At 42.7% G+C, this 16,891-nt stretch overlaps 1 protein-coding gene across 5 annotated transcripts in view; it reads left to right on the forward strand.

Moving 5' to 3' along the window:
• Nucleotides 1–3,939: 3,939 nt before the first annotated feature.
• The window catches only part of CAMSAP3 (calmodulin regulated spectrin associated protein family member 3), a 44,468-nt gene continuing 31,516 nt past the window's right edge, over nucleotides 3,940–16,891 (forward strand). Inside the window, exon 1 of one of the 5 annotated variants that reach the window (XM_088133524.1) lies at nucleotides 3,940–4,298. In XM_088133524.1, the coding sequence (XP_087989650.1) occupies nucleotides 4,151–4,298 (148 nt within the window). In that variant the 5' untranslated portion in view covers nucleotides 3,940–4,150. The remainder of the gene's footprint in view (nucleotides 4,299–16,891) is intronic. The other 4 variants (XM_088133523.1, XM_088133525.1, XM_088133526.1 and 1 more) reach the window with 4 other exon arrangements.

The following is a 16,891-nucleotide window of genomic DNA, read 5'->3' on the forward strand; positions in this document are numbered from 1 at the left end:
GGTTCTCTGAGCTTGGTTCTTGTCTTTCAAACGTTTCATTACCCGGCTAGGTAACATCTTCAGTGCTAGAGTGGAATGGGGTTTGCTCTCTGTTTATATGCTGTGGCGTGCCTTGCCAGTGCTGGTGGGGGAGGAGCAAAACAAAACCCCCACCCCCACCAGCAGTGGCAAAGCACGCCACAGCATATAAACAGAGAGCAAACCCCATCCCACTCTAGCACTGAAGATGTTACCTAGCCAGGTAATGAAACGTTTGAAAGACAAGAACCAAGCTCAGAGAGCCCCAAGGACCCCACAGTTCAGCCCGAGCTACACATATTCACCTCTATTGGCAAAGCTTTTCTTCCTAGAGGAGTGCAAGCCCTCTTGATCACTTTAGGCTTCTCTTTTCCAGCTCTTCCTGCACTGTCCTCCCCCGGGTTCTTAGCTGGTGAGAGTTCTGTCATAAATATTTGAATTTGCACCTGCACAAGAGACACCGAAGGTCTTACTGTGGAGAAAACTAAAGACTCTAGAGAATGCTTTGGCTAACCTCTCTGTAAATCTGTTAATCATTTACACATAGAAACTTGCACTGCATTCCCCAAGAGGAGTCAATGTCAGACTTTGCCCTGCTATACTAGGAATTCCGTTTTCCTGATCTAATCAGTGAGGTTAGCGGAGAGTAATGCCAAGAGAAACAGACCATCTTGGTACTCATATCCACTGAAAAATCAAGACCACCCAACAAGAAAAGCTTCATTATCTAAGCCCGTCGACCAAGCTGATACTGGTGCGTAGCCTTTAAAAAGTGAAATGATGCTTATATAGAACATTTATGATAATTGCCTCCAACATGATTCCCTTTGGATATGTTGGGCTATATTCCGAATATTCCAGGAGTGATAGTCCAAGATATCTTAAGGCATCAGAGTGGAGAAGATTGCTGTTGGAATTAGGTATAAGCAGAAGCTAAAATTCCAACTGATGTTCTCACCTCTAGAGCAGAATCCAATAATTTAAGACAAGTGAAGAAGTCCTTCATTTGACTGATCCTGAGCAATGCTTTTCAGATTTTTCAAAATGATTCAAAGATAGAGTTTTCCCATTCTCTTATCATGCTAGTTTGAAACTAACTGGCAGTATAGAAAAGTTTGTTGTTAGCCGCCCAGAGTCCCCCATTGTGGGGAGATGGGCGGGGACAAGTCTATTAAATAAAAAAATAAAAAAATAAAAAAAAATTAAAAAGGGACAGGAAAAAAATTAAACTTCTTGTACTTTGTACGTGGGAAATTAAAAAAAAGAGTCCCACGTACTCTTGCACCTGGGAAATTAAAAACACACACACATGCACACACATTCTGGAAGATGGCTACTAAGAAAATGCATGAAGTCACTAGGAGTCTTGTCTTTTTCTAGGATATGAGAAATGTTGTGTGTTTGGGGGAAGGAGAAGAGAGAATGAGGACCAGTTACTTACTTATCCTTTTAGGAGACCTTTCACAAGAGCTCTTGGATTACGAGCTCTTAACCTTAGTCATTGGCAAGGCTCTTTTTAAATTCAAATGAAATTCAATAGAATTAATTTTATTAATTTTAAGAAATCCAAATAGATACAAGTGGCTAAAATAGCTTTCCCTAAATGGGGACCCACCAGTTATCTTGGAACTTAACTCCCAGAATTTCTAACTAGCATGGCCAGTGGGTAGTAATTCTCCAAATCGTAGTCACAATGTATCTGGAAGGCAGGAGATTCAAGAGATTTCTCAGTTCAGCTTAAACCCATATGGCAGTGTTGTCCAAACTTGGCCACTTTAAGATGAGTGGACTTCAACTCCCAGAATTCCCCAGCCAGCCATGGGGAATTCTGGGAGTTGAAGTCTACTCATCTTAAAGTGGTCAAGTTTGGACAACACTGCCATATGCAATTCACTGCAATTCAAACCCATTTCACTGCCTGCAAACCTATGTCAATTTAAACATTCCAGCACAATTGGATATTGCCAAGTATATATGCATTACAAATTAATTAATCCAAATTCCCTTCATTATGGTGAATCACACTGAAAGTACATTCTCCTAAATTTTATCTAAAAGCTGATAGTTGCTTCATACTTTAACAAAACCACCAATTACTTCTATGGGACAAAATTGAAGCTTATTATCAAGGAAAGAAGCTTATATAGAATCAAATGTGAAAAACAAGAAACCCAGAGGACTGGTTTTATACATTTTTTCTGTCTCCACAGCATCGGAAAAACAGACTATCATTTCCATGTTAATATACCAAACTGCCTGCTCCCTGGATTGCACTTTGGAGTTTCAAGACTATGACATCTGGAATAAACCATAAAATTAAAGCATCTGGAAAACATGTCCTTGGCTACATACAAACCTCAAATGCTCATTGAAAATGTGAAAGGCCTTAAAGTAAATTCCTCATTTAAAATCACATTTTAAATGTTTAGCTGTTGAGGATGCTTATCTTGTGAACAGGGTGGATTGCTAGGACCTACCTAGGAAGGTGTGGAGAGGAAGGAGCGGCCTGGGTGTGTGAGTATGTCTTTGCTTATACATGCAATATGGGCAATATGGATCACTTAAAATTATGTTTCATCTACATGTACACACAAGCAAGTAAACGAGACCCTGACAAGTTCATTATCTCCATGTTTAAATGGTTAAACTGGCATTTGGAATTATTCTGCCTCTGAACATGGAGGCTTCAGATGCTCTCAGAGCTAAGCTATCTTGTTAGGCTTACCTTCATTCATGCATTTATCTAATTCCCTTTTAAAGCTATCCAAACGCCAAATTAAATCCTGACCCCTCTGTGGTATGAGGTATAAACTCAGGCAGCGGACTAAACTATTTCATGCAACAGGGGTAAGGAGGAAGAGCCACAATACAAGGTTGTTTTTTTAAAAAAAAAAAAATCCCGACCATTTATTTTCCTTTGGGACAACTGCAGGAAGGAAAAAAATATTGGGCAAAAAGGTAATTCCAGGTTGAAAAACAAAAGGATTCAAGACTTTGCTCCCCCTGCTATCCAAGCTTTAGATACCACCCCCCGGAATCAGTGGGATTTAGGATGGCTCCAACCTAACAAAATGGTCAGTTCTGGCTGCAGCCAAACCAAATGCTCTTTGCCACATCTTTCAGCCGCGAATTCCGTATATACCATTATCGCCCCTTAATCTTCCATTGGTTGCCCCGAGTTAAAGTTTAATGAGAAGCAAACCTCCCCATCATGCACGGGTTCTTATAAACCCGATTTCGGTCCTTCCTAGGTTTCTTTTTAATTCTCCCTTAGCATTTCTTTCAGAAAGTGCCCCGAGCCCTGGATCACATCGGTGGCCTTTCCCAGCTCTACAGCATCTTTGTTGGGAAAATGGGAGCGTGTTGGAGCAAGAGGAAGCAGCTTAATTGTACTTCGTTTTCCAAACCAACGCTTCCCCACAAATGCCGGGCAAAAAGCCAAATTCACGCTGCGTATTGGCCAAGGAAATGAGCAAAGGACCGGGGTGGGGTGAGCTCCTAGGGATAACTCATCCTCCTTCGGGGGAGGGTCATTCATGTTTGCCCGCCCGCCCGCCTGCTAACATGGTGGAGGTGTGCATATGAAAAGAGCGAGCACGCGCGCTTTGGCTCCAGTCTGGGCTGCGGTTCCTTTGTGTCTCTCTCCAGCAGAAGGACAGGCATAGTCGTTTCCAGCCTATATAACCAGGAACGCGGCGGGGGAGGGAAGAGGAGAGGGAAATCCCGGTCTCGTTTCCCCCTCCGCTGCCGGGAGAGCGCTTGCACAAACGCTCAATGGACTCCAAGCACCCCCGCCAGCCAGCTTGGTGCAAGGCGCGCACGCGCCCCACCCACCCTGGGCTGCGGCTCCAATCCACCCAGCCCACTTAGACGAGCGCCTCCCTTTACCCCGGGCAATTACCTGTCTGGAAGCTCCGCCCCTGCCCTGATTGACGGCCTCGGTCACGTGCTGTGGGGGCCGGGAAACTGGGACGACTGGGCGGGCGCTCGCACCTGGAGCTAGAGGGAAGGGAAAACCGGACGGGGATGCGCTCGGCTGGGGCCACCGCCGCCAGCTTATTCTCCGTCGCTGCCGCCGTCGCCGCTGCCGCCACACCAGGCCGTGTCCGGTTTATTTCTCGCTGGTGGGGCCATGGTTGCCGCTGCCCCTGCAGCTGCCGCGGCCATGAGGAAGAGCTTCCTGGTGCCCGAGATCAAGCCTTTGGATCAGTATGATTTTCCTCGGGCGCGCAGCGCTGCCAGCTTGGCCTGGGTGCTCGCTAAAGCCTACGGGGGTGCAGGTACGGCCGGTGACATGCAGAGGGGGCTGGTATCGTGTTGGCCGAGTGTTCTTTATTTTCTTTTTCAGTGTCTCATGGAGAAGGTGGCGAGGGAGCGGTGATTACCCTCCCCTGGGGCGCTGTTGTGACCCGATCTTTCTCTCTCTGGCAGCTTACTGACTCCTGGGTTTTCCATCTGAGCCGCAGTTCCTTTCTCCCTCTGGTTGGGGAGGGCTGCTAGAATATGTCAGCCTCGCCCTGCACTCTCCCGGCTTCAGGGATGCCCTACCTGCTTGCATCTTTCTAGGGGTGGAGAGGGAGTGTGGCGTGCTGCCTTGACAGCCTTCCGTCCATCCCCCCTTTTCAGCGCTAACAATGGGCTCAGCTCGCTTGCCGCCTTCTCAGCCAGATAGCCCGGGTGGGGCTGGCAGAGCCAGCAGTGGGTCGTCTTTGTGCCTAGGAGGATTGCTTCATATCTTTTTCTCGCCGAACAGGTGTTTCCTTTTCTCAGATTGGCAGGAGAGAGGTCTGGGAGATTGACCTGAATAGGTAGTAAACAGGCATGTGGGGGGGCCATGGTGGCATTGGGTGGGGGCATTCTGCCATGTCTACTGCAGCTCCTGTCTTACCACTGCCCTATGTAAATATTGTCTCCTCCCTCCCTCCTCAGTCACTCCAATTCCTTGTAGCTTTGTGTTGGCTTTTGTTATGGCATAAGCTTCTGCAGGTCTAGCAGGCTGCTAGGTGAGATCAAAGGCTTAGCAACACTCGCTTGGCTGAGCACCCCAAGGACCACATTCTCCAAAGCCTGATGGTATCATTGCTGCCCCACCCTAGTTGGTGGCACTGACAGATCCTTGAACAGGAAGGCAATATTGATGTTTATCTTTGTTCAGCAATAGAAAATTCTTTGGGGAAAAGGATGCTGTTAGCCCCACTGTACTGCTTCCCCCCCCCCCCTTGTTTGTTAGCTGTTATAAACAAAAAGGAGATACTGAGTGCTTGATCCTTTGGTTGTGCCTTGGCAGGGTGTTTAAACAAGTGCTATGGAAAGGCCACTGCCTCTTAGCATGTTCCTCTTCGGTTCTCTGGCGATGCCAGGCTGCAGACTTTGCACCCAGGCAACCCCCTGGGCTCTAGCTGCTGTTCTCTTTGTCTCTGCTGGGCCTGGAATTAATGTTCTGTGAGGATTTGCAAATTGGCCATGCACAATGAAGGGGGAAAGGAGGGGAAAATCCCTAGTGGGATTAACCTCCTTGCTGTTCCTCCAGGAAGGTGGGTGTCATCGGCACTCCTCTCCAGTCCCTGATAACCCAGATTTTGCTTCCCTCTCCTGATGTCATCCTTTCATTTTCCTGACTGCCAAAAAAAGAGATGAGCCCATGGACATTGGATTGTTACCCATCAATCTCTCCTAAAGACCATTTTGCAGCTCTCAGCCCAGTGTGATTGCAGAGAGTGATAGTGGGCTCATTCTAACCATGAATGGCATGTGAACTACTGTTTCTTTAACAGTGAGGATTGTCAGGCTCTTAGGTATAAAAAGTTTGAGGTGCTTCCTGTCCCTGGTGAACCTCCAACCAGGGGCTAGCAGTGACAGGCCTTCCTCCTGCTATCTGTGTGTGTGTGTGCATGGGGGACATTCCTCTGAGGCTGTTGACCTAGAAATAATAGAGTTTGAGTCCTGCTGGGTTTCAGGCCAGCCTGGGAGCAGGAAAATGGCTTGTGAGTCAATTAATAATTTTTCTCCTCTTGGTCCAGGGCTTTTTTTGCCCAGAAGCTGTTCTCTCCTCAACTCCTGGAATCATGACCTCCTCTGAGTGAGATGCAACAACTATTCCATGGAGCAACAAGAAGAAAAGAGTAGAGTAAATTGTCACACTTTTTGAAATTCCATGTCTGTGTGTCTGTCTGTGTCCTCACAAGAATGGAATTGGGAGACCAGTTCTCAGCTTTGGAGTTAGTGTACATATCTGATCAACCCCAAGTGAAACAGGTTCCCCTTGTCCCTGCCCTTCTATGTCACCTTCTATGACACACCAACAGCACACTGTGTTGGAAGGGAGAGCCTTGTTGTTTGCCTTGGACCGAGGCCAGAACAATCAATCTTGTTAAGCCGGTGCCGGGTTCAGAGTTCAGTGGAAAGTGGAGAATGCGCCTACCGTGGTTTGTGGAACCTTAAAGCGCTGTCCAGTCTGGAACTCAAGTCCTTCTGAGTGCAACAACTCCTTGTCCCATACCCCCCAAATAAACATGGCACAGTTACCAATAGTTCCAGAAATTAGCTACTGGTGAGAGTCATCAGTAGGTCAAAGCAAGGTATTTGGAGGTTTAATATGATTTAAGGTGCAGTGATGAAGCTACTGAAAGGGCAAAAATGTATTAAAAGATTACATATTTTTAAAGTTTAACATCCTTTGTTTTAAATAAGTATTAGCAAGTGATTTGGTCAGATACCTTGTAGTCACTGACGTGTTAGAAGCCATACGCATGTTATATTATCAGAAATATTTTTGCCTGCACTTTTCCCCATCTATATGTAAAAAAAGTCTGGAGTCTTTATTTACTTAATACTGATGATTCAAGAAAAGGGTCTGGATTCTCCTCAGGAATGGCTCCATCTCTTTATCAGTGGATACAGATCTAGTCATCAGTTTTATGGGTTAGACCCACATGGTTGCCCATCCTGTGACCTATGCCTTCCCTGTAAACTAGCTAATCCCTGACAGGTTTCCTGGCTGAGACTGCTGTGTATAGATGAGAAAATTGGTATTAATTATGCAAACTAAGGTAGCACCCTAAGATTAATTTCTTGGACAAATTTGGGCCCTTATGTGTTAGATCACAACTTAGAGCTTGCCATACCTTTGGCAAAGGGTTGGCAGTGATAGGAGAGGACGTGGGTGGAAGTGACTAGATCAAAAATAGCCAGCAGAAATTGGCCAAAAAACTCAGTTGGTTGACTGATGATCTAATTGGCTGAGCTTTGCAACTCTGTTACACCAATTTTGGTGTTGTCATGTTCTAGATCAAACAGGTAGACTGTTTGGACATCCAGTGCTGTAGCACTTTAATCCAAGTGGTAAACATATTCTCCACCAGACCAGCTATTTCCTGATAATACAGGAACATAAAATGATATTATGATATTATTGCCAACTTGAAAAATGAAATGCAAAAAGAAAAATTAACTCCACCTAGGTTTTATCCAGTCCTTGTGTCCCAAACTATTAAGTAATTACTTTGTGCAGTTGGGCAAAACTTGTTTGAAATATTTAGTGGATGGTGGCAAATGAGATGTGCAGATCCTAATATGAATTGAGACAGAGAGAAAGAGAGAGAGAAAAAGAAAGTCTTTGTATAAACGTGTATATGATTATCTCTTTCAGCCTGTATCAATTTTGTTTAAATTAAATAGAACTCTTTACTTTTACCTCCTGCCTTGCTTTCTGTAGTGGAATCCTGTTTACAGTAACATCACATTGCTGACTCATATACTATTACGTTGATGTAAAAAAAAGTTAAGGTATTTCTTAGTCAGAGCTTAGTCAGTTTTTTTTTTAAATTTTGTGCAGAGGCATGATCCAGCTTCTTTGTATGCTGTAACTATGTGTCTTGGGTTGCAATATAGATTCTCATCAGCATCAAAAGGCACATGGAGATGGTCTAAATCGATATGTTGGCCTCTAAATATGCTGGGACTACAACTCCCAGAAGTCTCAGCTATCATGGTATCCAATTACCTCCACCTCAGTGCTTATTGGTCAAAATCACTTGCCATGCAAACTTTTATGATACCACCTCCCAGATTTTAGGTATCAATTTAGTCTTTACTGCTCACAATTTACATAATATATTCTGCTTTATGGAACCCTTAAAATGTCCTATGGAATTCTGCAGAACTTTTGAATAGAAGCTTTTGAATAGAAGCTAATTTGCCAAACTGCTAATAGAAGCTAATTTGTTTGGTCTTGAAAAATAATGTTAATCTCATTTTCTTCTTCATACTTAAAGGTTTTGTTAGTAAACATTCATTTTGCATATTTTAAAGGTAGAAACTAACTGTAATTTTCTGAAGTCTCTCTATCCTTCTTGCTAAATATAGAAACAACTGCTGTCTTTTTCTAGTCTGCAGGAATTTCATGTGTTTTTAAAGATTTCTCCAAAAAATACTGTTAGCGGCTTTGTTTGTTTCTTGATTCTCTAATTGAGAATTTGAGAGTATAGTTGGTTAGGAACTAGGTTCTTTTAACCATATGCCCATCTTTCCTGCATAGCTGTTTTGATCGATTTACTGAATATCTGAGCTTTTTTTTTATAAGAACTTTATTAAGAAAAGGTAAAAAGAAAAAAGAAAAGGATAACTTTGGACTTTCTTTGCTACAGGTACAAATATATAATACATTCACCTCTTACTCTAAAATTTAAACTAATACATAGTATTTCTATGACCATAAAGAATATCAATCACCAAATCCCAACATTAAAGTTTCATTTCTTTCAGTTTCAAGCAAAAAGTCCAAAAGCGGTTTCCAAGTAGAAACAAAGCCAGTCAAACTCTTCTTTAATCAAAGTAGTCAATTTCGCCATCTCCACCAATTCCATTAACTTCACCGTCCTTTCTTCAGTTGTAAGTATTTGTGGGTCCTTCCATTTCCATGCATATAAGAGTCTCGCTGCTGTCTGAGCTTTTTTAATGAGGAAACTATACCGAGGAAATCCTCATTGAAAAGCGATTGCTCTCGTTCCTCTGTGACGGTATAGGATTCCTCTTGTTGGCTAAGATGTTGAATACTCACTCGTGGAATCAGCCCTGGATGCATCTTTTGGTAGGCTGTGCCTTCTTACGTTAAGACTGGACATTGTGAATTGTATTCTCAAGAAAGTGCTTGCTGCTGTAGCTTGATTGAGTTGCTTTCTGTTGATAGGAATGTGCCTTATCTTTTCTTGGTATTTTTCTGAGATCTTCCTGGCCTTTCTAACTGTGCCATGGATGCTTGGAGCTTATGTCCTCCTTTATTTTTTTGACCTGAGTATATTCTCATGTAGGATCCCATGCAGCTGTGAGAGACGCCGAACCTCTCTTACAAAGCTGGTCATTGTTCTCTACCAGATGGGCAATCCGGTCTCTTTTAGACTGTAGGGATACATATCACTCCTTGATTATTGTAATAGTGACTGCATGGCTGGTGTAGTAATGATTTCTGTAGTAGTTTTGAGAAGGTTGCTGACTTGCACTGTGATTTGGAGCTCTTTAGGGGGTTGCATATGTCATCTTGGCTTCAGAAACTAAAATATATTTTATTAGCCTAAAAACTACTTGGCTTAAAATTACGATTGTAGGCACATACATATTGGCATATGTTTTCATAAAGTAAGAGGTTTCAACTTTTCAGTTGTAGAACCTGTCTTTAGTTTCATTCTGCAACATAGGCTTTCCTTCTTATTGCCTCACTTGTCTCTTGCTGACTTAACTGTATATTGGACTTGAATGCCTGAATTTTCTGTGTAAGCACTTTCTCTTTGGTCTGCAGACTGGAACAGTCCAGAGATTGTTGGTAGAAAAAGGGCTCTGATCTGTTCTTGGCTAGGGATAAATGTACTGCAGGTAGAAAAATATTTGATTCTTGCTTGGTCTTACCAGCTACAGTGGAATGGAAAGTTATTCTGAAACTCCTCTCCTTGACTTTGTCTCTAGTCCAGTGTAACCAATCAACCCCACAAGCTGACAACCCACCCTTTGGTGATTTATTCTCTTGCATCTGCAAAATAGATTGGTTTGTTTTCTCCCATACTGACTGAAAGGTTTCAGAGTTTTCTTTCAAAAAAGTAGTCCATACCTACTACTTGTATAAGTGTCAAATCATCCACTGTGGAACTGGCAGTTGGCATAATAATGCTTTCTTCTTCTCTGCAGTATGATGACCATCATAGTAATATTAGCTGAATAATGGGAACCTCAACCGAACAGAAAATACTTCTTGATAATCAACTAAAACAGGAAATGTATTACTGTGAAATTAAATGATGGCTTCTAAGTTTGTGTAAACATTTCAAATTCAAGTTGTTCTGGCTTTGCTGGAGTTGTTCTAGCCATTGCAAAAGTGTTCTGCGCTCAGAACTATCCTGCTTCAGGCTCCAGACTAGTGCTTGAAAGTTTTTTATACACTTTCCAACTTCGGTGGTTTTAAAAATGAAATGAGATGGATCTATGAATGATAAAGATCTTAGTGGCCTGTAATGATGTAATGATGATTGCTGGGATACAGAAATAGGAGCGTGCTATCATCTTCTGCTTCTAGGCATATGGTTAATTACCGTGTGGAAATCTGGTGCTGTGTTGTAAAGGCCTTTATTCTCATCCAGCAGAACTCTACTTTTTTATGAAACAGAGTGTGTGTGACCAACCAGATCTCTGTAGTGTGGATGCTGTCTTACCCCTGGCACATCTCCGGGGTCCATTAAGTCTTCCTTTATGGACTTCTGCCTGCCTCTCATCCTTGACTGTAGCCCTATCGTAAAGCCTAAGCTGTGACCTTGGCATTCCAAGGGAGAGGTACAGGTAATGGGCTGAGCTGATTGTTTTTCTCTGTAATCAGGCTGCTTTGCTAAGATTCCCACATGTGATTTTACAGAACAGTTTTCTGGCTTGAATTAAACTCCTGTGCCTTGGGGACATACTTCAATACGTTTGTGGCACAATTCTGGATATTTGGTCCCATCTATCTGTTTCTCGGCAGGCCTGGGATTCTAATATAAAAATTGTCTATGAAACTGAACTTTTGGTCTCAATAGGAGTAACTCTGATTCTCAAATGCACTGGGGGCAATAGCTGTTTGCTCTTTTAAATAGCTGCCTTTCTGTTCTCCTATTCCAGTGACCACTAGTCCTCGTATGCCTAGCAAGTACAGTTCTCCCCTCCCTGATTTCCTCACAGCACTGTGTCTGCAACTGCCAGAATTCCTGGTCAGTGTGTTGGTTGTGGAGTCTGGGAGATATAGTCCAACAACATCTGGAAAGCATCCGACTGGGGATGGCTGGCTTTTTAATTCTATTAGGAACTTTGGCTTCAGTAACCAATAAACTTTTTTTCTTGTAATTAAATTGTTCTGATCATGTCTACATGGACAGTGTGTTCTGGCTGAAAAAAAAAAGAAAGAAGGAAGGAAGATAAATGTCTACCATGCCGTGCTGATAGATATATGTTTTGAATATTTTCCCATATTAAAAACCAACATCGCCCCCCCACCCCAAATGTTCTGATAACAGGTTCTAGGCTGCATCCTCACTCACTCTGCTGTGATGTACAGTTTTTTACTTGTAGGTATGTGTATATGTGTGCATATATGTATAAAAGTATGTGAATATATCATATGTAAGTATGTATGTATAAATCTGATACACATACTTTTACTCCCTCAGGCCTCTACCAGCTTTTTCATTTGTTGTATTTATTATTTCAATTTATATGGCTGTCCATTTCACAAATGTAACTCTGAGCAGTTGACAATAATTTAAAAATACAATATAAAGACAAATATGGTATAAAATACATTTATTTATTAAAAGTTATGCATTTCCTTTCTGCCAAAAAATGGCAGAATCTGAGTGGTTTTTGTACCTGATCTTTATTGCTCTGTGGCAGAATCTTCCTGGTTAATATCATTAGATAAGTGAAAATCCTTTTCCTTAATCTCTTTTTGCTATATGACTTCCTTTACTGTTGAACACAAGCCACCTCATCCTGGCCTCTGGAACAAAGGTGCCCAGTATTTTGGGGTCGGGGCAACAAATGATTCTGGGAGAATTTGTTGGAGTTCACTTGGTTGGGGCAAATGGATGTAATTAAAGTAGGCAGTAGTACTCTCTGTCTTGTTTCACACCCAATACCATAATTTTGTTTTTATTTTTGTTTGGTCACACAATAAGCTAATTATGGCTTATTCAGTAAATGTGTTAAATGGTGGCTTAGCCCCATGTATGAACATGGTTTAAGTCTGGGAAATAGAGGCCCAATAGACTGAATGATAGGGCATGATACAGCTGATGTCATTTCAGGTTATAGTAGCTACACTCTGGACCTTCATTATAGGCTGGGACTTGTCTGTGGGGTGAGAAGTATTTTTTGTTTTCACCATTCCGGCTCAGGTATATTTCTTGGGATGTTTTTGACATGTCTACTTGCCCAAGTCCCATAGCTTCTGCTTGCATGCCAAGGCCTAGGAAGTAACCCCAGGGAAGCAGAAAAGTTGCAGTGTTGCTTCCAGCTTGAGGAAAACTCTTCTACCCCTGATGGGACCTGCTGGGATGGGCGACGGCAGAATCTTGAAGGCAAGGCAATAAGGTATAAGGATCAGCTTTTTTTAAAACTGGGTTGCCTGCTATAAATATGGTCAGCGTCTGTTAGCTAATTGTTAATTTATTTTAGAATTGCCATTCACCTCTTTGGGCACATGCTCATGATTAACTCATGGCTTAACTTGAATTAAGAGGTGCTTAAGGTGTTTTAAACACTCATGTTTGCTCCTTTGGAGCCAAATGACCTTTTTCCCACCCTAGAAAATCTTAATGGAAGCATTGTGACCCTTCCTACAGAAAAATAGTTTCTGGTAGAGACAGTTCAGCTCCTTGAGAAGTGCCCTGCTCCATGTCCTGATTGCTGCTTCCCAACCTCAAATCCCATCCCAACGTTATTTACCTCTTAAGTGGTTTTAGATGCCTGGCTCAAAAGGCCAAGCTGGTCTTCAGGACCAAAATGTATCTTTGCATTTAATGCACAGGTTTTGAAAATGCAAATGACATCATCTGGGAGAGGTGCACTGATAATGGGGATAATTTTTTTTCTTCTGTTGCTGCAGTTCTGTGGAAAGTGCTTAGAAATGATCGTATGGTCATGGCAAGGGAAGTGAAGAATGAGAAATCCTGTATTGGTGCCAAGTCTCTGCATGTAAAAGAAGCTGTCTTGTCTTCTCTGGGCTTCGAAGCTAAGCAGGTTGGGCTTAGTTAATACTTGGGTGGGAGATCACCAGGGAATCCCAAAGCTGTGGGCCAGACTGGGATGGTGAAAGAAACATCCCAGAAGAAAGCAATGGCAACTGTTGCCAAGGAAACTACATGGATGTGTCTATGGAGTTATTGAAACTAGAGCGCAATTTAAAGGTGACTTTTATTGCTTTCTTCTTTATTTAATTAAATCAATTTATATAGCCGCCCATCTCACTGCAGGTGACTCTACAACAAAGCTAAAAACAGTAAAATACATTAAAAATATATAAAACAAAACAAAAACATAGAATAAAAGAAAGTTAAAAATAAGGGAGCCACCTCACTAATTCCCCTGTCCCCTGGAGTCCCCAGGCCTCCTGGCATAACCATCTTAAGGGACCTCCGGAAGCTCAACAATGACGAGGCCAGCCATTCCAACAATGAATGGGCATCACAGAAGATTCCAACAATGTGGGCATCACAGCAGAAAAGGCCTGCCGCCTGCCAAATGTATCTCCCTAGGTGATGGAACCCAGAAATGCCCTCTCTGCTGGATTTGGTAGGACAGGCAGATGAAATCGGGGAGAGGCGGTCCCTCAGATAGCCTGGCCCCATGCCATGAAGGGCTTCAAAGGTCAACACTAGCACCTTGAATTGGACCCCGAAACAAACTGCTAACCAATGCAGCTCATGAAGCAGAGGTGTAACGAGTGTTCTACTAGAAACACACATAACTACTCGCACTGCTGCATTTTGCACCAGCTGACGTTTCCGGATACTCTTCAAGGGCAGCCCCTTGTAGAGTGCATTGCAGTAAACTTTAGAAGATACACTGTTGTAATTCTGGAGAAGGCAGTTCAGAGCAGGGAAAAAGTGAAGCCTTGCCCAATGCTTCTTTGCTCCCACCAATCCTGTGCCTTGTTTCCTGTTCAAAAAGGATTATTGGACCACTTACGTTACCTGCATTTGCGCAAGTTGTATTGGGTTTATGTTTCAGTTCTTTTATAACATGTTTATATGTTTTCACCATTCTGTGTTCATTGCTGCTTTTTTCTCATGAACATATATGTAAATTGGAACAAGCAGTGTGCTCTGGATACTTAGATACCAGAAAACATCCTATTTTGTACTCCATATTCCAATGGATCTAATCTTCTGAGAGATCTTAATTTACCTGGACTGACTATTGAATTTAGCTTGAGGATTTTAGAAAAGTGCAGTGTTTGGGGGATTTAACTGAGAAACTGAATCTCAGGATGGCTTACTTCTTTTCCCAGGTCTCATTCTGGGAGTTTGCACTTAGCTCCAAAATATGCTGAAATGGTTACCTGAAACCTGTTCTCTTTGCACAATGGCATTCCTCTGCTGAGGTGATGGTCGTTTAAAGGAACATCATAATGCCTGCATTTCCTCTAACGTGTACTATGCTCGAACTTGTTCATTATCATGAAATACTTTTGCCTCCAATTTTGTCTTAATTCACATAACTTTTGGAGCCAGTGGCTACAAATGGATCTATGGGTGCCTGTTACAAGGGATTGTTACCTAACATTAGGTTTCCTGCTCTATGTATATTAAGCTCATGCTTGCTGGCTCAGGGCAATGGAGGGGACTTGCCAGGACATAATTTGGGGGCGATCTTGTTGCCTTCTATTTCCCCCCGGGGTTTAGGCTTTTTTTTTTTTTTTTTGTAAGTGCAAGAACTCCATCTCACAGAAGATGGATTTACTGTTTTAGAGCCATGCTATATGTTAAATTAACATCTTAATAATGTGTATATCAGAGGCACACTTGCCCTGGCTGTAATAGCTGGAGTTATTTCCTCCCAAAATTAGTAATTGAACAGAAGGTCCTAAGTTAGACCTAGCTAATTTGGCACACACTTTGCTGACATACAGTGATTGCCCTAATTTTTCGACCCAAATCTGGTAGCCCAACCTAAGTTATAGCAAAGGAAAGGACAGGCCAAAATCTACATGCAGTCTGTATGTGCAAAATGAGCAGCTCTTGGAGTTGTAGAAACCCCTCTTACAATTTCTTGCTTACTAGTGGCTAGAACACTGGTTTTCTGCAGTTAATGGCTGTGATGAGAAACTAGCTATCTCCAGTGGGTTACTGGGAGGAAGATTTTCCTAATTTCTCAGAGTGATCCTACCCAAGATTGATGGTTTTCTGTTGCCAGTGGCAACCCCAGGACTGAAAAGGTTTCCCATCTCCTGCTGTTGCAGTGGAATTGTATGTGTTTGGAGGGGGGGAGGATTTAACTCTTTGCCCTTGCTGTGTTCATGTTAGAGCAGAGTCCCTTTTCTCCCATGCCATAGCCTCATCAGCTATGCAGTCTACATCTCATGATGAAAATCATATCTAGTTTAGCCTTAGATTTGAGACCCCTTTCAACATGGAATTCCTTATTCTATTTGTAAGGTTCAAGACCATACAGCATTCCTTTGAGCTTAATGAGTAAATGCTGACGTCTTTTGGATGTGGTATCAGTAGTATTCTCTATTTAACCTGCATTCTTGTGATATTCTCCTTTGTGCTTGCTAATTATTGGGTATAGAAAGAGAACGTTGGACTTGGTGCTGAATCTTGCCTTGAAGCTTATCACTTCTTTTATCGATGTCCCTCTCTTGTGGCACTCTCTTTTCTACTGATGGATCTTTTAATTATTTAAAGCTTATTAGTCTGCATATTCATTGCTATGCTATCATTTTTTACAACTGAGAATGTGTCCATTGGTCATAAGGTCTTTCTTCTCCACTTCTCAAGTGTGGATAGTACAGATATTGGGACAGGAGGTTGTAAAGTGTGACGTCATGTGACTGCATTGCTTAGCAATGACAATTCTGACAGTCCTGGTTGCTGTCATAACCCCAAGATGTGTAGGTTGTTAAGCAAGAAGAGGTGGGAGTCCCAAGTAAGGAGTGTGGGAATGCAGCAGGGGGTGGGTAGGGAGTGCCGTGTGCAAGTCAGGGGAGGTTAGGGAAGGCCCTGGGAGGTCTGGTTAGGCTGCAAGCAAGTTGGGGAGGCCTGGTGGAGGCCATGCATGAGTCAGAGGAGGGTCTGGGAGGGCCAGCACAGGCTGTGTGCAGGCTGGATGGTGATGCTGTAGGCTGGAGAAAAAGTGGAGTGACTTGAGACCTTCCCTGATGACTTCCCCGTTGACTTTGCTTGTGGGAAGCTGGCAGGAAAGGTCACAAATGGTAATACCATGACCCCAGCTCCCTGCAATGTTGTAATCATGAGCTGGGCACATGACCGCAGGGCTGTTGTGATGGTGGAACTTTGAGGATCGGTCATATGCCCATTTTTTCAGCACCGTCATAACTTTGAATAGTTGCTGAACAAATGGACATAAGCTGAGGACTACCTGTACTAAAGAGATATGTGTAATGGAGGAGAGAAGACTTGTTTTCTGCCTTCTCTTATCTATTCTGATTGGACATTTGCAAAGTCAGGACTTTCAGTCATTAATTGTTAAGCAAGCCATAGTGGCTTGGCTCTCACATTAAAACATAATGGTTGGATTTACAATCAGCTGAGCAAAAAGCAAACTGCCTGATGGTTATATGTGAACCAGGCCATAGGCATGCCTACCATGCTGTAATCTACTTGGCATTATGACTAAT

This window comes from Python bivittatus, unplaced genomic scaffold, assembly GCF_059951505.1.
Source record: "Python bivittatus isolate LINGU-HERP-01145 unplaced genomic scaffold, Pbiv_v1 ctg000080_np1212, whole genome shotgun sequence".
In the NCBI taxonomy this organism is placed as follows: domain Eukaryota; kingdom Metazoa; phylum Chordata; class Lepidosauria; order Squamata; family Pythonidae; genus Python; species Python bivittatus.